General features: G+C 39.8%; 2 protein-coding genes across 3 annotated transcripts in view; one reads left to right on the top strand and one right to left on the bottom strand.

The window, feature by feature from the left end:
* Positions 1-17,970, bottom strand: part of LOC111343922 (dynein axonemal heavy chain 3-like) — an 84,735-nt gene that overhangs the window by 22,955 nt on the left and 43,810 nt on the right. For both annotated transcript variants that reach the window (XM_088732513.1, XM_088732512.1), the window contains exons 49-67: positions 16,840-16,921; positions 11,443-11,581; positions 10,662-10,852; positions 9,585-9,680; positions 8,900-9,091; positions 7,450-7,583; positions 7,183-7,345; positions 6,621-6,743; positions 6,378-6,437; positions 5,947-6,105; positions 4,555-4,623; positions 3,957-4,157; positions 2,988-3,143; positions 2,547-2,642; positions 1,967-2,071; positions 1,354-1,487; positions 820-937; positions 625-678; positions 387-473 (exon numbers count right to left, since the gene is read on the bottom strand). In XM_088732513.1, coding sequence (XP_088588639.1) covers positions 387-473; positions 625-678; positions 820-937; positions 1,354-1,487; positions 1,967-2,071; positions 2,547-2,642; positions 2,988-3,143; positions 3,957-4,157; positions 4,555-4,623; positions 5,947-6,105; positions 6,378-6,437; positions 6,621-6,743; positions 7,183-7,345; positions 7,450-7,583; positions 8,900-9,091; positions 9,585-9,680; positions 10,662-10,852; positions 11,443-11,581; positions 16,840-16,921 — 2,359 coding nt within the window. The remainder of the gene's footprint in view (positions 1-386; positions 474-624; positions 679-819; positions 938-1,353; positions 1,488-1,966; positions 2,072-2,546; positions 2,643-2,987; positions 3,144-3,956; positions 4,158-4,554; positions 4,624-5,946; positions 6,106-6,377; positions 6,438-6,620; positions 6,744-7,182; positions 7,346-7,449; positions 7,584-8,899; positions 9,092-9,584; positions 9,681-10,661; positions 10,853-11,442; positions 11,582-16,839; positions 16,922-17,970) is intronic.
* On the top strand, positions 13,514-17,308 carry LOC148723382 (uncharacterized). Its single transcript, XM_088732514.1, has 2 exons — positions 13,514-13,770; positions 15,195-17,308. Exons 1-2 carry the CDS (start codon positions 13,731-13,733, stop codon positions 16,484-16,486), a joined length of 1,332 nt encoding a protein of 443 aa, XP_088588640.1. The 5' UTR covers positions 13,514-13,730; the 3' UTR covers positions 16,487-17,308.

Consider the following 17,970-nt stretch of genomic DNA (forward strand, 5'->3'; position numbering starts at 1 on the left):
TGGGGGGTGGGGGGGTTAAACTGCAATCAAACAGCATCCCAACCAGGAAGAGTAACTACCTGCCCTACAAAATTTCACACATAAAATGAACAGCATTTCGAATATGACCAACTACAGTATCGATGGACATGATATACCGCGTCAAAACTCTTTACACCTTAACATCAGTATGTATATTATCCATACTGTTCACTTAACATTTCCTAAGTTGCTGACAATCGTTTACAACTATCAAGAGAATCTTTAGTTGACGATCATTTCCTTTATTCTCGTGACTTTTATGTGTAATTCGGGGGGGGGGGGGATATTATAAGGAGAAATAAGAAGCTAATCACTCTTGAGGGTCAAAATGTTAAAAACCCAGTCCTTTTCGGCGAATAACCGACCTGTTTGAACGTCTGTTTCAACAGAATAGGCTCCAGTAAGGGATCCAGCTCCTCCCCGACGTTCTCTAAGAGAACTGGCGTTCCAAACTATCACAAAAGAGAAAACAGATAAAACTTTACAACAAATTTCAACTGACTTTCGGATGTAATCCAGTATGTCCTTGTTTTCCCCTCACTTTACTGTTATGAAAACGATCCTAACCCAATGCTCACTGATTCAGGAAAAAACAACGTTTACCTGAATGGAGTTTTCCAAAGTCCTCACGTAATTCTGGTCTGACAATTTTATCACCTAGAACAAAACGTTCAAAGAATATCATAATCATTTTTCATGCAGATCAGTCTTGTGGAAGTTAAGCTAATGTCCGCTCAAAACCGAGTGTCAGCTCAATAATAGGGGCTCGCCTACTGTCCTAAACTAAAAAGTCTTAACCTGTAAGTTGTTTGGTTTCTCCATATTCTTGATCCACTTGTTTGCCTGACCTTGAGGGTCGATCATCAATGGCCAGCGGTGAGAGTTCGTCACAATAATAGCGTTATCCAGTGAGAAACTGAAAAAGCAGCAGTAAAGTAAAACTCATGCGCAAACATTCATAACGTCCAGAAATAGCCTCCTATGATATTGACAAGGAGAATTTAGTTAAAAATCGAGAGCTTTGCAATTTTTACGATCATTTCCTGGAGCCTACTGTTTGATTCAGCTGTGATACCTGCTGATAACTTAGATGCTGATCACCCCCAGGGGTTAAAGGGTTAAAAACATTATATACTCTCCTTAGTAGCCCCCATCTAATTCCCGTATGTGAACGATGTTTAACTTTTCCTAACAATTTCAACGCATTATCCAGCAATCAGGAGAGTAGGCAAACATACCAGCTGGACCACGGTGTCGTTGTGATATAACATCAATTCTCTCAAGTTTTTCACAAGGAAAAGCATTGAACAACTTGAAGGGAGAATTACTTACTTGTCAACTGGCAGTCCAGCGATATGCCAAGCGCGTGTTGATAGAGGATCTCCCAGAGTCGCAGACAACGAAAAGTTGTCTGACACAGGAACGCTCTGCTGTCGGCACAAACCCCACCACTCCTTGATACATTCCTAAAACAAGCCATGATATTGGTTAAAGGGGGTAAGTTTCTAAAGAAACTGTGGTGCTACGTTGGAAGGGGGCACTACAAAATAATTTGTTTTACCAATTTAGTTAATAATTTTAATTGACCACTAAAGCTAGCGTTTCGAGCGTTCGCCTTTCGTCAAAGGAATGTTGATATTGGTTACAATAACCATTCACGAACTTAACTTTAAAGCTCTAAACATTTCCATAAGGGAGGGCTCAATGTGAATTTGAAGTTCTAGACGGAGAAATCATGTTTCAATGCAAGTATCTGAGAACCAGCGCACTTACCCCTCCCCTGACCCAACATAGTCACAGTAATAACAAGTTATGGTTAACTCTGGTTTAAGGGAGGGGTAGGTGCTCAGTTGCTAAGATACCGACATTGATCCCAACTTTCAAAGAGGTAAGCTTATAGGAGGAGGGGAGGGGGGGGTACGTTTTATTAAAATCTAAGGTTTACCTGTCGAAATTCCACAGTGAATGGGCCGAGATAAGCCACAATACCCGCGGACAACAGGACGTCGCCAACGATGTTGTTGTACGTTTCACCCAGCTCATGAGCAACCTGAAAAAAAAAAAAAACATCGTCTTAAAAGGTCAAGTATGATACAGAAACCATTACCTTAAACATTGCGATCAGAACGTATAACGAAAATTTACAACTTCCCGGGTTTTGCTAAAATTCGACTAAAGGACGTCGCCATTTTGAATTTCGCTTTGCAACGAGGCTACCTCTCTGCGGCGACATTAGAGAGAGACATTAGATCACAACATGGCTCTCGAATAAAATCAAATTGGACAAGAGAGCGAGCTAAATAATTTTTGATATGATAAATTTAAATAATAGATCGAATTTCAGCAAAATTTTGAAAAAGATTCGATTCAGTTTTACTTGGAGTGCATCCCCGACAATTTTCTCACAGCCAAGTCACTTATTGTTCAGATTAACAGAGAAAGTCGTATGTCATCTTCTTAAAATCGCCATTTTAATCAAACTGAATTAATTTCGACTCGAAACCACCCATCGCACTACAACTGACCTGAGTCCATCGCGTCCTTTCTCCGCCCAGTCCACTAATAAGTTTTTCGGCTCGCAGAAGCTTCTGGGAACACAATGCAATGTTTCGTTCCAGTTCCTGAGGAGATAAAAAAGGTTTAATTACGTTTTTACTATTTTCTCATGAGGCAAAGATACCTGTAGCCTCACTCTTCAGTGTGAAAGATGATGTTCTCAGTCGTTGACACAAGTAACCTCGGAAAAAAATCAGTTGAGGCACTCCGCAAAGAAGTTGAACCAACAAGCTTCAAATAACTCAACCACAAACGCAAAGAAATGCCTCTCATATTTCCATAGTGATAACATTTTCAATTCCCCGCACCTGTGTCCTTAACACTGTTGGTACTATGAAGAGAAATTTACTGCTAGATGCTAAATCTTCAGATTTCACGTCCAATTTTTAATTTAATTCGCTCCATCTTACCTGTTTCTTGTTCACTTTTGATCGGTAGTCATCGTTCAAGTTCTGTAATTTATCCATGACTTCTTTCAACTCGCCTCGTTTCTCATTTAAGTGAGACATCTGCTGAGCCAGGAGGGATTCCGCTTCCTTCAGACGTTTACGTTTGGGTGCAACAAGCTTGATCCACAAAAAAAAAACAAGTTAATTTATTGCCTTGATGAGCAGACTGCGAGCAGTCCCTGCTTTCGGCAAAGTCCCTCGCGCGAGTAAAAAAAAAAATAGTGAAATAAAAATTGATGATAGCACGCCGAACAGAACTCTGGGAGTAAGACGCACGAAAAATAGGCCTCACCCCGAGAGTTGCGCGCGGCGCGTGAACATAATTTTTTTTTTTTTTCACCAATTTATTTGAACATGCGCGACGAACTTCGCCGAAAAGGTAGGAATGCTCGTAGTCTACTTGACGAAGATTTGGCAATTTTCAAAGCTTCATACCATTCAAGATTTGAATTTTTTAGACGTTACGTTGACGAAAAAAAGTCGAATTGCATTCGCTGCATAGATGACATGCGCAGAGGATGAAAGTACAAACTGAAAATTTTTGATGAATACAAAACGCAAAAATTTGTTGCGCATGGGCGACCAAGACAAAAGTCAGAATTTAGAGTTTTGGGCCTTGCCAGGTCTTCTTTAACCCTTTACACTCCAGCATCACTATGTATATTCTCCATACTGTTCTCTATACATTTCTTAAGGTGCTGACAAGGAGAATTTGCATAACAATCAAGAGCTTCTCTAATGAGTGATCATTTCCTTTATTCTCGTGACCTCAATATGTGATTCAGCGATGATATTGTAAGGAGAAATAAGATGTTTATCAATCTTCGGGGTCAAAGGATTAAGAGAACAGTAGGTCAGATATAAGTGCATTACAAACTCACTCCTTACGAAAAATTAGACGTGAGATAAAATAAACGTGCTACTTGTTACCTTGGCAACTCTGTCGTACACCTCAATAGCCCGCACCCAGGAGCAGAGTCCTTCACAGGCGGACGACACGTTTTTGATGAGCGATGGGTGGAAGTCTGGATTGGTTACGTATTTATCTCGAATCTTACGGATTGTGGCGGCGGGAATGTTCTCTTTATCAAATAGCTTGAGACTCTCCAGGAATTTTAAGTCACCAAGAACCTGTGGATGAGTAAAGCAAGAAAAAGTGAGAGCAGTTTCGGGAGACACGCTAACTGCTAAAATGGAATGAGTTAGCAACAAGACACGTGGGTTTGGGACGCGGTATTTTGAACGTGGGTGAGGATGGGGGTACTGGGGCTGAATACGCGCAGAGGGAGTGATTAGCAAATTCACTGAAACTTGATGAAGTGAAATGTGGCAAAATGTTGTCCAAAAGAGGGAGAAGGGACGGGAGGGGAGGAGAGGAGGTAGAGCAACTAAAATCACATCCTCTACCCCAGCCCCCTCGCCCAATCGTCCACTTTAACTCCAAATTAAACACGGTCAGCCGGATAAACGCTAACTCGTGCTTATAAGACACCTGCACTGCAGGCTGATTGTAAAACGCCCATCAAACCTTTTTGGAAGCTGCCCAATAGTCATCCACCTGTTTGCCGTCCACCATCTTCTTCTCCGCCTTTACTCCCTATAAAAAAGTTGACGGACGGGTAATCAGGAATACCAACTTAACAACGAGACAAACCGTTATATCTACCTCAAAAGTACGAAGAAAGACTGCCTCGGCAAATCCTAAGCCCAGTTATCAACTAATTGCCATACATAAGTAACCTTCCAATTGACGACATCTACCGATGGAATTTTAATTATACTACCTCAAAATATTCTATCAAAGCTAAAAGGGTATCAAAAGGAATCTTAAAGCCACGAGATTTTGACGCCTGTTTCAAACCTGTGATCTACAACGCAGCTACATAAACAGACAACAAATTTGTACTTTGGTGAGTGTTATCCTTTCTGGGACAAAACTCTGTGTGATTTAAATTTCTGCTACTTTGACTAGCTTCCATGATCGCGTATTCTACGGTTTAATAGACTAGTCTGCCTCTACATCATCTTTAAGTTAAGTGCTTTGCACTATCTGCAACTCGAACTAAATAAATAACTCATTGTTAACTCAATATGCCTCTTACAAAAACCTGCTTCACTACCTAATCTTCCTGAATCTTCCACACGCCTTCGTGGCACTGCATATCCTGGAGAATCTATTATAAATCGAAATGGTTTTAAATGTAACGAAACTTTAAACAACCAGTAAGGGTTTTTTTAAAATCGAATGTCTCATTGTTTGAAAGCTTCCGTGACAATTAAAAAAATTAAAAGTCTCTGACTGCCAAAGGTGGTTGACTTAAAACCTACTACAATTTCGATTTAATTTTCAAGACATGGGTAATGAGAAAAGAAAAACATATCCGCTCAGTGGTGTTAATTTGATAAAATATCAACTTTTCTCGGCCACTCAACAATGAAATATCAACAGGCTGAAAGGAGAATATCAAATTACGTGTTGGGAGTAAAACAGTTCAGCAACGACAATATAACAGCAAACTTCAATCACTGATAGAGCGCTTCTCGATTGAGTGTCGTAAAACTAAAATCAAAGTAATCACAACGACCATTCAGAAGAAAGTGCGATATCTTTAAGAGCCAGTGAGAACTCCAAGGAAAAACAACAAAACTTTCCAAAGTGCGGAAAAACGCGGGCGACCAAGTCGTGCTTGGTTTAAGCTCTGCATCTGATTGATTGAGACAGTGGCACGAGTTTTTTTGGACCAATCACAAAGCGAAATCAAGCAAACCCAATGTAATCCCGGACTACTTTCGACACTCAATTAAAAAACTGCTCTTACATTGTTTTTCAAAAAAATTTGGCTGGTTAACGTATTCTAATGAGGTTACGAACTTATAGCTTTGAATCTTTAACTTTCTCCGGATTTAATGGCTCACTTACTTTCAATATACACACAGCCTCCATCACCATTCGCACACCAGCAGGTGGGTTTGTCATGGCTTTGACCAAAGAAATATCTTGCTGTTTAAGGGTGTCCAGTGCGGATACAGCGGCATTTAATGCTGGCATGGCAACCGCCAACTGATCCTCGCACTCATCCTAAATTGTACATACGCAACTTTAAGCAAATATCCCTTTCAAAAATTGTAACTTGATCACTGCAGTCTGCCCAAAGTGTTGTAAAGCGCATTGGAGTATATTTATATGAAGAATGCGCATAGTAAATGAATCATTATTCTTATCATTAGCGTCAGTTTACTGAGAATTGGATGAAATACTCTCAATGTTACTCTATCGTGACAAAAATTACGAAATTTCTGTTGTAGTTGCAACTGCTTCCTTCACTATTTAGCGAGTGTCTTGTGAAGTACCTTAATAGCTTGGGCGTCCTGTGCTGCTGCATCAGCCGTGGCCTCATCAGCCTGTACCACCTGTTGTAAAAAGAACTCAGCTCAGTTTTCAATAACAGCACGATCATTCACAAATCATTACATAACGTCTTGTTTAGAACACAGTTATGTAACTGGCAAAATCTATTGTAGTTTGACACTATTTATCATCGAAAGCTCGAGTTGCTCCTTTTCCTCTACTGTTCAGAAATAATCGATTTTCACCTGTTTCTTATCCTCCACTTCTAAAGTCTCGTCAGCAATGATTTTGATCAACTGTTCTGTCTCTTTACTGGTTTCAATCAACTCTGGCTGTAGTTCCTTTAGCTCTTGCTGCATAATTGACACCTGCCAATTTGAAAAAGACAGCCAATACAGCCAAAGAAGGAAAAAAAAATGACACAGAGACACAAAATCATGCGCCCCAAAGTCACATGCTCAAACTCAACTATGACAGGTTAGACAGTGTGACATGTTGACACATGATAAGATTGTAATCAATACGCATGTATGAAATAAAATGATAAAAAAATAATCATTTGTTTCTTTAGCCAAATAACGCCGTAGGACCCGCGTTTTTCCGCCCGCCGGAAGATTTGAGACAAGTCGGGGAGGAGTTTGCTGGAGGTCCAGCACTAATTATCAGAGCTAGACCCCATGCAGTTCTCTAGCCGCTCGCCTGGCTCCAGGCCTTATACTATCCCGCGGGCGAAGAAATACTCGTGCCGAGGCGCTATAACAAGGACGTGCTCGCAATCTATTGTTTCTACCAATGGTATACTTTCACCTGCGATGAAGCGAAGTCTAGTTTCTCCAGACCTTTGAGATATCTTGTTTTCAGAGTCAGTATCTGGAATCGCTTTTTCCCGAGAAGTGACTTGAACGTCTTGATCAATTCCAGATATGAAGTTGGAGTAACGTAATTTCGCCGAAGAAGAACAGCATAAAACCTAAGAAAAAAAAGAAAAGAAACTAGTGATGTCAGACATGGTTGTTGTCTTTTATTGTTCCTTGATGTGGCTAACTAATCAAGGTGATGATAATCATGACTTACCTGTCCGATATTCCTCGCACACTCTGATGAAAGTGTTTGCACATGGAAACACATTCTCCTCTAATCTCACGAGACATTTCAACTTCGTCTAAGAACTTGTTCGCTACCATTTCGAGAGCGTCTTCGGGCCAAGCCTGAGGGACAAAAATCACAGCATTACAAACCACATTTCAACAAAGTACATCATGTATTTACCTTTCTCTAAAGCGTGGTTTTCATATGTCGGGAAAATCCCCGACGATCGGCAGTTTCACTGTTTCTCGACTGTGCTTAATTTTTTCCGATATATCGGGAGATCAACAGAAAACTATCCCAGATACTTCTGCATTCCACTTTTATTTGTGACTCGGTGTACAGTACTGTAGCTAAGCAACTAGAGAACTGGTAGCAAGGTAACATGGACAGCTTTGTTTTAACCTTGAGAAGAGGAACTCAGAACGAAATGTGATCTCGGTTTCCCATTGGTTCCGCTAACCGGCAATTTTGGAATATTTTCTAGAAGAACAATAAGGTACGCGTAATTGAAGTGAATCAAACGATGAGCACAAAAAATAAGAATTACCGTTACCCAACAGGTGTACAAAGTAAAGTCGAATTAGGTAAAATGATCGTAAACGGGGCAATTCCAGCACAAGGCTATTTTTTCCTTGAAAAATCAATCAGGCTTTCCAAGATACGTTTGGAAAGTTCCCGTCATAGTAATTTTACACAAATAACAATTAATCACCTCCTACATCTACATCGTAGATGTAGATGTCTACATTGTAGATGCAGATGTAGATTATACTGTATATACGTATTTAATTTATATATACATATATGTATATATATATATATATATATATATATAATAACAAGTTAAAAGGCTTCGAGCCAACAGTGACGCCGCGCCAGAAGGATCCAAAAGGATTCACAGTCCAAACCTCGATAAATGGTAGGAGAAGTAGTGTGGCACACGATGGCGGACAACTTCGAGCGAAGGAAGACATATACTCAATAAAAAGTCTAAAAAGTTTAATAAAAAACGTTTCGGTCCGAGACCTTCATCAGTTCTGACCGAAACGTTTTTTATTAAACTTTTTAGACTTTTTATTGAGTATATGTCTTCCTTCGCTCGAAGTTGTCCGTCCTCGTGTGTCACACTACTTCTCCTACCATTTATCGAGGTTTGGACTGTGAATCCTTTTGGATCCTTCTGGCGCGGCGTCACTGTTGGGTCGATGCCTTATAACTTGTTACATATATAAATATATATACATATATACATATATATATATATATATATACATATATATATATACATATATATATATATACATATATACATATATATATATACATACATACATACGTATATATGAAGAGTTAACGCCCTTACTCCAAGAGTGCTCTCATCCACTGGATCCAGAATATTTCAGTAGATTAAATATTTCACTGCTGGACGTTTTACCTGAAACCAGTCGATAGTGCAGCAGTTGATCAGTGAGGGGAACATTCTGAGTCTGTTTCTAAACGCGTCTCCAATGGGACTCATACATAGAACCACGTGCAAGTTACGGCGAACCCGCTCGATAAAGAAGTTATACATGGCCAGAGGACTGGAATCCACCTTAAGGTTTCTTTCTTGAACAATGTTTTGCATCTGAATAGAGAATAAAAAAACACAAGTCGCTAGTCTGCATAGCAGGCGCTTGGCGAAAACGTAAGTGCTAGGTGTGTGGAAGAGAGCAAACACTAATGACCTTTGCCTGGGTGTATTCTCGCGTGTATATGCCGGTATCGCGCCTGTAGCAATGAAGATGGACTTATGTTCTGTATAGTATCCCTGTAACTTACTCTGTGCGGCTCAAACCTCTCCCCCCGCTTCTCTCTCTCTGCTCCTTCCCCAGCATCTCAGCATATCAACCCATCTTTAAAAATTTCCAGGGAGGCTCGTCCAAAAGGACCTTAACCCATTAACCCCAAGTAGAGATTAACATTTAATTTCTCTTTACAATATCACTCTTAAATAAAACTTAAAAGTTTAGGAGAATGAAGGAAATGGTCGCCGACTAAAGAGGTTCTTTATAATACAGGTCCTTTATAATACAGTGCAGAAAACCAAACATGCAAACATCACAAGTGTCATGAGTTACCTGTTCTGTGATTTCAGCTTTTTCGTCAGACTCATAGATGTTGGGTACATCACCCGTGTTTAAGATCATATTGATATCCTCCAGGAATGCCTCATCCTATCGAGTCAAAGAAAACAGACTCATTAAAGGTTAAGTCAGTCTGTAGCTGGATAGACATTATCAGTATATCTATTCGTAGGTATAGGAATTATCTTATTGAAATGTGATCAGATTCATTTACAGAAACATGGGATAAATGAGGTTACAAACATTTTTCTTGCTCTCGACCTAAAGCTCCATAGCTCAGTTAAAAATGGCGCCCAACTAGTATCTATGATGGACGGATCTACTTCGTATCGAAGCCTGAATTTTTCCGGGCTTTTTCATAAGCAGTTTCTTTAATTGCAGTTCACCGCCGCAAGGATCATTTCCTTTCTTCCATAATTATCATACGTAGGTATGAATGCGATTAACTTTATTTGATTATGAGCAATAACTTGTCTTCGAAAATAAAAACGACTAAAAATGAGGTATTCTCTTCAATTTATTTATTTCCTTTTCTTTGATCATCAACTGTTAGCTTCTGTGCAACTGATATGTCATGACTGTGGTACTATTCCTACGAGGCCTGGTGTTTGATTCGTCGCTCGTTATCCCCCAATGCCTTTTGGTGAGTTCCATACTGTCAAGATGAATTCTAAATTAAACTTGGACTGGGACTATTTCACTCATTGGATGGCGCTCATTTTAGTTGAAGTGGGAGATGTGGTGTCCTAATAGTTAGAGCGCTGGACTCCGGGCAAGTCACTTTACAAGGCAAGTTCTTGGGCAAGTCACTTCACTCCCACATTGCCTCTCTCCACCCAAGAATGTGAATGAGTACTGCCGAATTGCCAGGGGAGCCTGATAAAATACTGGTGGGTAACTTTAGGATGGTCTAGCATCCCATACAGGGGGGAGCAGTGGTACTCCTTGTCGCTTCATGGTATGGAAACCGTGTTAAGCACTAGCTGCATCTGCATGAGCCACTTGACTCCAATACACACTTCACCTTTTCTTTAACCTTACATTATAACTTGGCAGTACTCAAAAACTGACCTTGAGCTGGTGATCACCGAACAGGAACACTGTAGAAGCTCCATCGAAGCCAGCCTTCCTCAGCATCTTTTTCAAATCTTCTCTCCAGTCCGTGAATGTGTATGTCTTGGTGATTTCGATTTGAAAGAGTTCATAATCTGACATGAAGGCGGCTAGTTTGGTAACACTAGCACGACCAGAACCACCAATACCTAGGGGTATATTTACAAAAATAAATATATTCTGTTCGCAAAAGTTGAACTCATCATCTTGAAAAAAAGACTTCCCCTAAATAACTATGTTTAATAACAAAAATTTTTGGGAAAAAAACGTTGAACACTTTGCGCCCATTTGCAAACACACTCTCAGCAGAGTGAGTACACTGGACCACCTTATGTAAAAATCGTTTGCTCATAAGCCATGAACAAGAGCTAAGCAATCATAACCAAAAAGTTGTATAATGAAACAAAAATTTAATTTAAAACAATAAACAATTTTCCGTCAGAAGAAAACTGCGAAAAAACTTCTGATGCAGACGCCAGAAACCCACACATTAAGAAAGGTCGTGATTTTCTTGTACAGCTTTCTGTCAATAATTCTTGGGAAAACTGTCGTCACTCTTAAGGGCCTCTCTCTATCCATGGAACCTAATGGCGAGTAGAATGTCATGAAAAATTGTCGAACTGCTTTGATGTAACCTGCCATGGACTTGTAAAACATACGGGAGGTAAGTGAGGGGGGAGGGGGGCGGAGAAGTCTTAGTCTTACTCTTAGTCACTTCAAGAAATAGAAACCAGCTTACCTACTAACAGCGCATGTCCATTGGGCTGGCGGAGGACTCGACAAATTCTGGACACGTGTTCGATGGCAAATCTGAACATCACCAGGTCCATGGGTGCTTTGCTTGACACGTTGTAATCTTCGAGAAATCCATCCATTATCTTCAAAAAGGAAACAAACACGAAAAGTTACTCTAATGGTCTGCATAGCAACTCTTACTGTGGGCACTGATAAGCATGCGCAGATACCTGCGTACATCCAACAGATCAACCTTGATTAGAAGATTCGCTCAAATGATAAATGAATTCAGTGAGGTTGCCAGAGTAAAAAGGACTCTTCCTTGTCTACTGTGCGAGTTCCTTCCAAAAACTGGACAGTACAGGTACACTATAATATTTTTGTTACTGATGGAAATGATTCCAGCTTTATTCACTAATATATACAAGAATAACGGTTTCAAATCCACAAAAAAATGTGTATTAAATTTCATTCAACGCTGAACTTCATACTCTGAACAACAGTACCTTAATGGGTGACACAATTTAGTATCTAATGCAATTTCCTTTCCCTTTTTTCGACAAAGCCGCGTATAGCTCACTTGCCTGTTAGCCAGAAAATCTCCCTAAGTTTGGGATGACGCAATAAAAATGTAAGGGGTGTTTCTGCAAGATGGAGGGCATGATAGAAAAAATCGACATCAGCCGACCTTTTGACTCACTTACACACGTTATGGTGTCATAACGTGTGTAAGTTATGACACCAAACCGAACCGAAAATTTACATGTTCGCCAAACCGAACCGAAAATTTACATGTTTCGCGCCGAACAAAGCTTCGAAATAATCTTCGGTAAGGTCTGATCACAAACAGTGTAAGGGACTGCTAGAGGATTCGGAAAGGTTTTTTTTCTAGGAGGGCATTAACAACTGTTCTTCGGTACAGAACTTTGAGCCATTTACGTATAATTTGTTGTGTTGACGGTAGAGTGCAGCTTTATTAAACTAGCAAAATCGAACCTATTTCGTGATCAAGAGAAACTAAAGCTTGCACAACAAAAGACGGGTATTAAAACTTGTCGATCAGATACGAGGCAAAGTGTGTAACGCCTGTATGCAAATAAAATAGTGGTTTTTTAGTTAAACAATGAATATTTAATAATCATCTTCCAAGACTTTTTATTCATTTACAAACAGTACGGTGTCGTAAAACGAAACTTCACAAAATTCGAAAAAATGTACCGAAATTTAAATGGTTCAAGTCGAACAAAGTACATAAACTTCAGTGATATAATAAGTGATAATTCACATTTTATCCATGTTCTTTCAGGGACTGTTTTAAAATTTTATAGTTCCAGTTTACACCCGAATATCTGTCTAATCAAACAACAATTAATAACCATGTCTTCTTGTGTACGGAAACCATTCAAAATTCTATTCATCAACAAGCAGTTACCATGGTAACAATGGCAAGGCCTCAGTTTGACATTTTCCCGTAAAGACTTATCTCTTGATTGAGTAGTTACTACACGCGGATATTGTGCGAGTAGCATAATACGTTCGCCACGATCAAAAATACAATTCATAGGCAGGTCACCGATCTTTCACATGAAATCTGATTGAATAATCTTACACCGGCAATTTTAATAGCATGTACTGGTACAAATTAAGCGTCTTATTCCGGCTTAGGCGTTTACGGTAGCTGCAAACAAGGGTTTTTGAGAGTAAAACTTGAGGGAAAATAAAAGCGCTCGATGGGTAGTAAGTTTCGAGCGTGTCGAACAGTTAAAAATATTGCTTTCAAAACAAATTGAGCAATTTTCGATCAGTGAACTCAAAAGGTCCTCAAATCACTAATCTCAAAATCGTAATTTACCTAACGGCTTCGTGCACCCTTATTTTTGCCTTCCGATCAATTTGCTTTCAGTTTTCGTACCTTAAGTGGGATAATTTCGATTCAAAACAAAGCAACAAAAACATAGGTCAACGTGTTTGTTTAACACCAAAAGATCATTGCACCTGTTAGCCTCGTCTATTGATTGAGTAAAAGACAAATATCCGCCACGTTCTTGGAAAGCACGTGCGCTAATTGGCAAGGAGTTAGGGAAGACGTTCTGCGCAGTACAAGATGTGCAGCGCACCACTGAATAACCACTTTCAAATTTGTATCAGCAGAATGACATTTTCAAGATGGGAGAGGATGCCTAGCATGTTGATCCAAACATCATCATTTCATGCAAAACGAAATGCGCAAAATTAGTGTTATTGTTACAAATGTCAAATCAGCACTAAAAACTGCCTCTAAAATGCAAGACCATGACTGCCTGCGATCAACTAGGGAAACTCCACCGATATGGTAAGTACTAATGCTTATATGCCCATATTCAATTCGTGGTCGTCCTGGTACTGTTTTCAAAGTTGACAGTTACAATTTATCTCCGAATATTTCAGCTGGGATGTTAAAGAGTTAGACTTGGGTCTATTTTGCCAACAAATGTCATTCCCTTGTAAGATTCGCTGTTTAGAATCATTCTAAAGTTAGGATTTTTTACAATTTTTCAGACAAAGATGTTCAATAATTCGAAAAGAAGTGGGTAAAAAGTAAGAAATTCAGCATAAGCCTGCGTAAAGCATTTGACGAAAAAGCGCGATGCTCTCAGCTAGAAATTCTCCGTTTCCCTGACAACATGTGTATTGTCGGTTAACTTCTCTGGTAAGTAGATCGAAAACTACCTTCAGTTTGGGGCTAGAATACGTAAATGCGCCCTAAAGGAACTGATATTACAGGATCATTTAGATAACTAAACATATCTTGCTTTATTTCAATTTCTCACGCGATATTTTACAATAGAGCACAATGCCAGCAAAAAATGTTATTGAAAGGAACTTCCGGTAACAAGTCATGTTTCGTCTAAGCCAAAGGTAATCTTCCTTTACTTTTCTACGATTGACTTGGTTAAAATCCCACACGAATAGACGCAAAACAAAGACATCGTGCTTTTAATGCACGAGTACCTATATCTTATTATTGTCGGCAGGTAGTGCAGTGAAGCATTTCAAAGATTGGAATAACCCTTGGCCCTGAAAGTAAACTCGCTAATTAACTGTATTAATATTAAGATGGTCCACATCCGACAGGCAAATACTGAGCGAGAACTGGCTCGAGTACAGAAGATCGAGGCTAATGGCCAAACTCTACAAGAAAACTATTCTGAAAAAACCATCTCCTCTTCTCTGAACTGCTTTATTTCGTAGGAACTTATCAAAAGAAAACAAAAAGAACCGAGCAGAATAAGTCAAAACCCACGCAAAAAATGTTTGCTTATTTCTATTTACATTACGCGGAAAAAATTACCAGCAAGCGTTGCTCGCATCTGACAATATTGAATATGGGCCATTATGAGATGGCTAGGCAGTGTTTAAGTAAAACCGAGTGTTCTGATTGGTTCTTACTAGGTCCGGATTTTGCCATACGGACTGTTTCAACGGAAACGGTAATGAGCCGTGTATTATTGTTCACGAAAGCCAGAAAATTGAACACGACATCAGGCCAATATTCCCCAATGCGGCCCTCACGCTAGGTTAATAAGAAGTTATTAGCACAAAATCCTATGAAGACGGGTAGAACCAGTTCAATCTCTGGTGGAACCATGGCACCTGTTACTAGCATTCTAAACCCGGCCGGCATCAGTTAAATAGATTAACATAAAACAACGGGAAAGCCGGGTAGATTAATGACAGACATTCTACCACAACAGAATTCGTGTTTCTTATTTGCAGTGGCTGCATTTCAGCTGAGAAATCATCCATTCAATCTTATAAACTGGAGAGTTTGCAAAGCGCTGTTCTTTATTTTGCTCATTGTTATTGTACTCCAAACGATTTCACCTCGACGATTTGAGTTTACTGCCTCGTTAGTCAAAAGACCAAACACGTACAACCATAAAAGGTGTGTTGATATTACAAGACAAATGAGAAATGGAAGATGGCAGAAACGTTCGGATCTACAGCCCGCAGATGAGCTTCACAGACGAGAGCAGGACACCAGGATCAGAAAACTTAGAGGGTTGCCAGCAAATTTACACAGAGAGGATAAGAAGTGTGGAAAGACTTTTCCACTGAAAGCACCTGAATTCGGCCTCCCAATTCCTTCTCTGTGTGACCCTGGAGGCACGCATCCGTGTTGTAATCATAATCTTGCGAAGTGTGGACCAGCAAAAGAAGATTGTCAATGCAAATCATGCACGGATTTTAGAAGTATAGTGTCTGCGGAGCTACACGAGTTCATTCCTTCTTCTGGCTGCAAGTTTCAAAACTTCACCAGTGCTCAAACATGTCAGTTGTTATCCGAAAGAGTCTCCAGTTTGCTGCTAATTGGTGATTCGCTAGTGAGGCATTTACATAATGCACTGCTGATTTTATTCACAAACGACAAGGTATTTGGAAGTCTTGCAAAAGACATCGACGAACACCTCAGAGATTTGTGTTCAGGCGACATGCAATTCGTAGACTCTGGTAAAACGGGGTGTCACGGAAAAACGGCCCTCAACGCTTCCCAACTTCCTGAAGCGAAAATTTGCCAAGGGCAATTTACCTTCGAGTATTCTTTACATCAATTTTACAGCATGGGATATGCCAACTTGGCACTGCAAAAGGTTCGGGAAAAACTTAACGAAACAAACTCAGTTATCGCTATTGGAGTAGGACTCCATATGGATCTGGATGCTGATACAGTGTTTAACGGCTACCTTAAACCAATCCTTCAACTTAAGGAACAAGCAGCAAGCAAATGGCCGCTTATTGTCTGGCTCACAACGCACGCACATGGCAGCCTTAAACCAATTCCGTATATTAAATCCCAAGGTAATGATAAAATCATTCGTTACAACCAAGATATGAGGCGGCTTCTAGAACCTTTTGATGTTCAAGTGTTTGACACATTTAATCTAACTCTTGGGGTGCATAGCTATGACGGAACACATTACGGTTTTGGAGTAAACATGATGAAAGCACAATTATTTATGAATTTTGTGGACGAAACCTTTCCACACAAAAAGCGTTTGCGCACTTGACGTATTTTTTCCAGGAGGAGTCAAAGAAGCGTTCGAGCACCAAAGAATACTATCAGCAAGATATAGCAAGTTCCTAAGCAGTGGTTGGTCGAGAACTGCGGGTTCAGCCTTGTGTCTGATATCACAAGCCAGCACCAGGTGCTATTGCGTCAAGCCGATCACATGCTGATCACACCCATGCGCATTCACAAACAAGCCAGGGACACAACTAACAGCTCATATTGCGTTTTTCATCATATAATATAACTCTATATTAATGGAGGAAACATTAATTACGTAGTTTTTTCTTTTGAGAATCTGGCTTAAATGTTCGCATATTTTCAAACCATTCCCAATTCCCCTCGAGTTCTTACCGCACTAAGTCCTTCTGTATCTTGTATTTCATCATACAGACGGGGATTTGCTTTACGGTCCATATAATCACCGAAGAACAAACTGCAGATGAAAAATAAAGGTCAAGTTTACATTAAGTATATTTAAAAACATTTCAGCGTCCTCCTCTATCTAGAAACCCCACGGCAGACATCTGCCAAAGTAGAATCAAACCACTGTCGTTCTGCCTCCTAGGGCGTCAACAATTAACAATCAAACCTCTCAGAGTGGCTAGCATCTAATTTCTCCTCACAAAATCACCCCCAATCAAACATTGAGGTCAAGAGAATAAAGGAAATGATCACCAATTAAAGAAGCTCTTGACTATCAAACAAATTCTCTTTGTCAGCACCGTAAGAAATGTATAGAGAACAGTACGGAGAATATGCATAATGATGTTAGAGTGTGCTTGGCCCTCTAACCATGTTAATAAAGTCGACAGTTGAATCAGTTATTCCAGTTGACTTCTTTGAGGAACATTTTGGGAACTCCGTCTGCAAGTTGGTTCAAACTAATGGTCCGTACGATTCAACACAAGACTGAGCTGATCGCTTATTGCCTAAAAATTGAGGAATATTGTCGGTTGCCCGATGGAAACAATGTCGAATGAGCAAACACGTCGGTTAGGGTTGCCAAACAAAGATTTTGAAAAATGGCAGTCTACAAAGCAACACCCAAAGGAGAAAACAGTTGAAATTCTAGGTCATGGCATGTTCTATACAACAAAGTGGTTAAATATCAGGCATGCGCACGGGGATCAATTATAGCCGGCCGAACATCAATTCCTGCGCACAATTTCAAAGAAAAATTAAAGAGACAACCGCAGTCTCCCAAAAGAAACGATGAAAATTGAAAGTTTTTATCTTTAAAACTAAAAAGTAAAACGTGAGACTTTGCGAACGCAAAGCTTATTCAAGCATGGTATCCTTTTGATTTACCATTCTGTTTTGAACCTTATCAAAAAAGTTACACGCTTTTAAAACATCGTGACTTACTGGCTTGTGTGTTTTTCTGTGACTCGTGTGAAACAATTGGTTCTGACAGCCTGAAAGCACACCACCTTTACATCACAAAGTTCACATACGCGCAGACGTATGACCGCTGTGTTGTTC

The sequence above is a fragment of the Stylophora pistillata genome, chromosome 9 (genome assembly GCF_964205215.1).
Source record: "Stylophora pistillata chromosome 9, jaStyPist1.2, whole genome shotgun sequence".
Classification (NCBI taxonomy): Eukaryota; Metazoa; Cnidaria; class Anthozoa; order Scleractinia; family Pocilloporidae; genus Stylophora; species Stylophora pistillata.